Below are 6,000 nucleotides of genomic sequence, written 5' to 3' on the forward strand. Positions count from 1 at the left end.
CACGCCATGAAACGCAAAATACAATTGACGTAACCTGCAGTAACTATCTAGATAATAATTATGTATCACTCCCCACCCCTTCCTAAACAGACTTAAAAGTATTTTTTTAGATCTAAATTCTTGCAGTTCATGTAATGTAATAGTCTAAAATAAGACAAGTCTACTATACAATTTTAGCCAATAGTAAAAATAAGTATGGAATGGAGTCACTCATCAAAGTGTGAGAGCTTTATTCCCCCATGACAAAGGCAAACTCAACAGGGAGGTTTGTTACTGTAAATTTGGACACCCCAACACATTTTACTGTTGACGTTGGGGTTTACACTTATGACACTGGTATGAGCCACACAATGAATGCAGAAGAGGAACTACCTATTGGGGACAGACAGAAGGACAAGCTATGTTAACGTGTTAGATGATCACGGGGTGAAAAGAAGGATATGACAATTCATTAACTGAAATGGAGGAGTCAATTATTTTCAAAGTGGTGGGCAGACAAGTCGCGGAGCACTAACCCCTAGGCCTAGCATGAGTTGACATATCTCTCAAAGTACGTCTTTTGGACCGGAGGCAGCAACGTAAAATCGGTCTCTTGCCGGCATGCCCTGGGTTACCCTTCCCGTGTCCTAGCCCGCACACTGCACCCTTCAGCCCGCAAGAAATCTACCAGTCACAACCCCCGAAACACCAAGCGCTCACTCACCATCCTTCTCCCTTCTATATGGCCGGTGACTCTGCGCGCCGGAAGCTCGTCACTCCAGGACGCCACAACAAAGAGGCGGTGACACTTCAGGAGAACGTACATAGACAGAAAAGAGGGGCGGCCTCGGTGAACGTACGTAACTAACGCGGCCATCTTAGAATGGTGACTGTGTGCTCAATCAACAGTTGTCAGAGCGAATAATGCAGCCTACATTTGTGCCGCTGTTTGTTTAACAGCTCAAAATATTTGATCAGGTCTCGCTATATTTTTTTTTTAGGTGCATTTTCGTTTGGTTGTGAATGAGTACATATCTTATTAGCATATCATTTTTACGAACATTGGGAACAACGCTAGTTAATTCGAATTGACCCAGTGGTACTTCTAAAACTAAGTGATTTCTACGCAATGCCTCTGAATTTCCGTTTACCTAAAATAACTAACACTTTAAAAGTTCCACAAGCTTAGCTGTGTGTAGCTCAGAATTCTAAGTCTGGACCGGAGGGGAGGGTTATGCATAACTTTCTTCACTTTATTCAAACAGCAGATTCAAAGAACGTAATAAAAGTAAAAATATATTCAAAACTACAAGTCCCATGAGTCTATAGTGTAGAGCCTGTAATAGTCCAATCACAGTATAGTACAGTGTTTAAATATGCATGAGTCCCTTCCTGTTCCTCTTTCTATTCTGCTCGTCAGTTAAGTACATTTTTACGCGTTTCCTTAACTATCTCGATTAATATATTGGGCTTTTATTATTATTGTCCCGAGCGCTAATTTTTTCTTATTTTTAGTCGCAGCTCGAGGGAAGCGTGCGCTCCAAGTCGAACTGTCAGGCGTCAGCTGTTCTCCTGAGGTGGCTGGCTTTGAATTCCTGTCACGCGTTTGTTTTCCCTGAACCAACCCTCGCTCTGACACAGTTTGTGAACGGATTTTTGAGCAAATTGCCCCATCTAGTGGCCAGTGTTATATATATTTATAATGTAGATTTTCCGGAGGCGAGTATTATGCAGTAGTCTTTTCTTTATTTTCATTAGCAGCTCCAGTCAAGAACAACTACAAATCCCATAAGGCAAACGACAAGTAGCCAATGGGAAAACAACTGTAGTTCAAAACAATGCACCAATCACCATCATATCTATGGAATAATACCGATCCTGACTGAAAACAGCCCTCTTTTCTTGTGCGATACTCAATGAGAAGTAAACAAAGGTATGATAAGACAACAAATGAAGAACGCCAAACAAATCGAGAAAACTTCTTGAAGATATAACAAAAGTCTCTGAAGGAAAACCGGCAGGTTCTGACGATCCGTCTCTTGATAACCCTTGAAAGGCGACAACGAAGTAGACACTGCCCCAAAAGAGTCTCCACTACGAGGTTTGTTGAGTCGAAGTAGAAGCTACAAAAAGGGAGGGTAACAAACACAAAAATTAGAAACTGTAGCGGTGGGATAATACTCGCCTCCGAGTCTTTAATAAAATTAAGACTTTCCTTCGTAACATACTAGGAAAATCTACATTTTATGGCAAGACCGGAGGCTCCTATTATGCAATTTTAAAGCGATTCAATCACATTTAAAGAAGCATGTTGAATAGGTTTACAATAAAATACCTTGAAAACATTATCGTTAGACCAGTCAGCCGACCTGAGAATATCCTCTAAACGAGAACCGGCCCAAAAAGCTTTGGATGCCATGGCTCCCCTAACCGAATGCGCTCCAAAAGCAGAGGTATCAATACCAGCTAATGACATAACCCAACGGACCCAACGGGCCAAAGTAGGGGATGACACAGGATTGTAAGGTTTCCTAAAAGAAATCAGTAACTGTGTAGAAGAGGAATTCCTCAGATCGGCTGTCCGTTGCTCATAAACTTTTAAACATTGACCCACACAGAGCTTAGGGTGATCAGGAAAGAAGGGATAAAAAACTGAAGAAAGGTTAGTTTTGGTACGTCTTACCACATTAAACAGAACCCCGGAAGGAATAAAATAGCGAGCAGTAACATCGAGAGCTCTAACATCCGATAACCGTTTAAAAGAAACCAAACATAAAAGCATAGTTAACTTAGCCGACAACTGTTTTAAAGATAACAAAGGATTGTCAGGCCAAGATTCGAACAATCTAAGTACTGTATTGACATCCCATAAAACACTGTATTTAGGTTTCGGAGGATTAGAAAACTTTACTCCCTTTAGCAGACGACAAACCAACGGGTGTTCACCAATAGGCTTTCCTTGAAAATAATCATGTGCCGAAGAAATCGCAGACCTATATAAATTAATAGTACGAAAGCACTTACCTTTACTGGCTTCCGACGCCAAAAAATTGACTAACAGAGATACATCCGCTGTAGTGGGATCAACTTGTCTTCCCAAACACCAGCAACACCAGAGAGACCAAGCTGATCTATAAGCCCTCTTTGTCCCAGGAGCTGTAGCCCGGTCAATGAAGGCTGCAGCTTCTGCCGAAATTGAAACGCTAGATCGGGATTCCCTGAAATTTTCCAAGCTGATAAGATCAGGGACTCTTGAAGCACTAGATTGTGACGGAAGCCCTGATGATTGGTCAGGAGGTCCGGGAAGGAGGGTATCAACAACGGAGACTCGATTGACAGTTCCAGGAGAGAGGGAAACCAAACCTGGGAGTGCCAATAGGGAACTATGAGGACTAACGAGGCTTGTTGACGTCTGACCTGAGCCAGAACTCTGGGAATCAAAATAAAAGGAGGAAAGGCGTAATTGAGGGAGGATGACCAATCCTGAGTAAACGCATCGAAAGCTAGAGCTAGGGGATCTGGAAGCCAACTAAAAAATCGAGGAAGTTGAGCGTTTAACCGTGAAGCAAAGAGATCTATGTGGAAGGGACCCCATTTGAGAACTAGGGCGTTGAACACTTGTAAATTGAGCATCCAATCGCTGGAATCCCGAAAGAAACGGGAATACCAGTCCGCCACTAGATTGAGATTGCCTGGCAGATATTCGGCCTGAACCGAGATTTTGTTTTGAAGACAGAACTCCCAAAACCCTTTCGCTAATTCCGCTAAAGGTTGGGATTTTGTGCCCCCTAGTCGATTGATGTAACGCACCGCCAAAATGTTGTCCATTCTGAGCAGAACTGAACAAGAAACCCTGTCTCTTGCGAGACTCCTGATTGCAAAGGAGCCTGCAAGCATCTCTAAACAGTTTATGTGCAATTTTGACTCCTCTAGAGACCATGAACCTCCAGTCGAGATTGCACCACATCGGGCTCCCCAACCCGACAGACTTGCATCTGATTCTAATACAAGATCTGGGGCTGATGCAAAGATAGTTCTGCCGTTCCAAGCATCTAAATGGTCTATCCACCACTGAAGTTCCTCCCGTGAATCTTGATCTAAAGCTATAACGTCTGAATAAGCTAGACCTTTTTGAATATGCCGAATCTTTAGTCTTTGTAAGGCCCGATAATGAAGAGGCCCTGGAAAAATCGCTTGAATCGAGGACGAGAGCCGACCTACAACTCTTGCCAAAGATCTGAGGGATATATAAGAACTGCGAAGAATCAGTAGAATCTCGGATTTTATGGATTTGATCTTTGATGACGGTAGAAGGAGCGTAGCCGCTACTGAATCTACCAAAAAACCTAGAAACTCTATTTGTTGAACTGGATCTAAAGAAGATTTCTCGTAATTTACGATAAAGCCCAGATCCTCTAACAGTGCGCAAGCAAGACGTACTTGCGACAGTAACAAGGTTTGACTCTGGCTCATGATTAGGATGTCGTCCAAGTAGATCACCAAACGAATGCCTCGAGCTCTGAGAAAAGCCGCCACTGGCCTCAATAATTTTGTGAAGCACCAAGGGGCGGAGGAAAGGCCAAAGGGAAGAGAAGTGAAACGATAATACTGACCTGCTCAGTAAAATTGGAGAAACTTCTGCGAAACAGGATGAATGGGAACTGATAGATAAGCATCCCGAAGATCCAACCTTACTAACCAGTCGCCTTGGAGAAGAGTATCTCTGAGATGAAGAATAGTCTCCATCTTGAAATGTCGATAAAGGACGAACTGATTGAACTGTTTCAGATTGATGACAGGACGCATTTTCTTGTTCTTTTTCTGAACTAAGAAAACGGAACTGAGGAAACCTGAAGAATCTAGAGAACAAGGAGTAATAGCCTGTTTTTGCAATAGAGCTTGAATTTCTAACGAGATTAAATCCGTCATTTGGCTTGAAAATTGAGGAGGGGAAGGAAAAACCTCCTGAAAAGGTTCTGAAAAGAGTTCTATAACATAACCTCGTACGGTGTTTAAAACCCAAGGATCTTTTGTAAGCTCCTCCCATTTTGACAGACATAGTGCAATACGACCTCCCACTACCGGAATAAAGGAACTTTGACTTACCGAGCTGTGCCGTGTTTCTGGAATTACGGCCTCCCTTAGCTCTGAAGCCCCTGCTCCTTTGGGGGTAGAATTGGGGCCTGTAATCTTGATAGGTGTTCTGGTAAGAACCACGGGAACCTTGGTTGGCGTAGGTTCGGCCGGCAAAGCGGTTCCTACCTCTGCCGGCCCTGGTGAAAACCCGAGAAGCAAACATCTTTTTCAAGGATTGCTCTGCCTTGTCAATCGAGGAAAACGTGGTCACATACTTGCTTAGCTCTTTGATAAACTAATCACCAAATAGTAAGCCTTCAGCTTTAACCCCCGGATCCGAACCAGCTATATTAACCAACTTTGGGTCCAACTTAAGAAGGAGACCCTTCCTCCGTTCATGGGTGATAGAGGAATTAGCATTGCCCAACAGGCATACAGCTCGTTGAGCCCATAAAGAAAGTTCTTCTGCATCAATAGTCACTTGATCCAGCCGAGCCGATTCCGCCATATCAAATATGCGAGTCAAGGGACCCACAATGTCCAACAGTTTATCTTGGCACGTGGACCAAGCCTTATCCACCCGTTTACGGGGATCTTTTCCGTATCTGGTGAAGAACGTCAACAAAGAAGAGACAATAACTGGAGTCGCTGTGATTTTGGAAGACAAAGCTGGGCGAGGACATTCCGATCTTAACTTCGCCCGGGCCTGTTTATCCAGAGGAGTACGAAGTCTGGCAGAGACGTAGTCCGCCATATGCTCCGCAGGAAGCCACTCCGTGGAATTTGGGTGTTGAATATCTCCCGGATCAAACATAGGTACCCCTTCTGCATCCAAAATAACAGTGGACCCTGAAGAATGTTTTACTTTTTTGGGCGGAGGAGGAAAAAACAACTCCTCAACGTCCTCCTCGGAACTATCCATAGCCGAACCAGGACTGTTCCCTT

The 6,000-nt window shown here is 43.6% G+C and overlaps 1 protein-coding gene across 1 annotated transcript in view; it reads right to left on the reverse strand.

Moving 5' to 3' along the window:
* The window catches only part of PSMC1 (proteasome 26S subunit, ATPase 1), a 37,202-nt gene extending 36,420 nt beyond the window's left edge, over positions 1–782 (reverse strand). Inside the window, exon 1 of the mRNA XM_069208190.1 lies at positions 704–782. Coding sequence (XP_069064291.1) covers positions 704–706 — 3 coding nt within the window. The 5' untranslated portion in view covers positions 707–782. The remainder of the gene's footprint in view (positions 1–703) is intronic.
* Between the last annotated feature and the right edge of the window lie 5,218 nt (positions 783–6,000).

The sequence above is a fragment of the Pleurodeles waltl genome, chromosome 9 (genome assembly GCF_031143425.1).
Source record: "Pleurodeles waltl isolate 20211129_DDA chromosome 9, aPleWal1.hap1.20221129, whole genome shotgun sequence".
NCBI classification, from domain to species: domain Eukaryota; kingdom Metazoa; phylum Chordata; class Amphibia; order Caudata; family Salamandridae; genus Pleurodeles; species Pleurodeles waltl.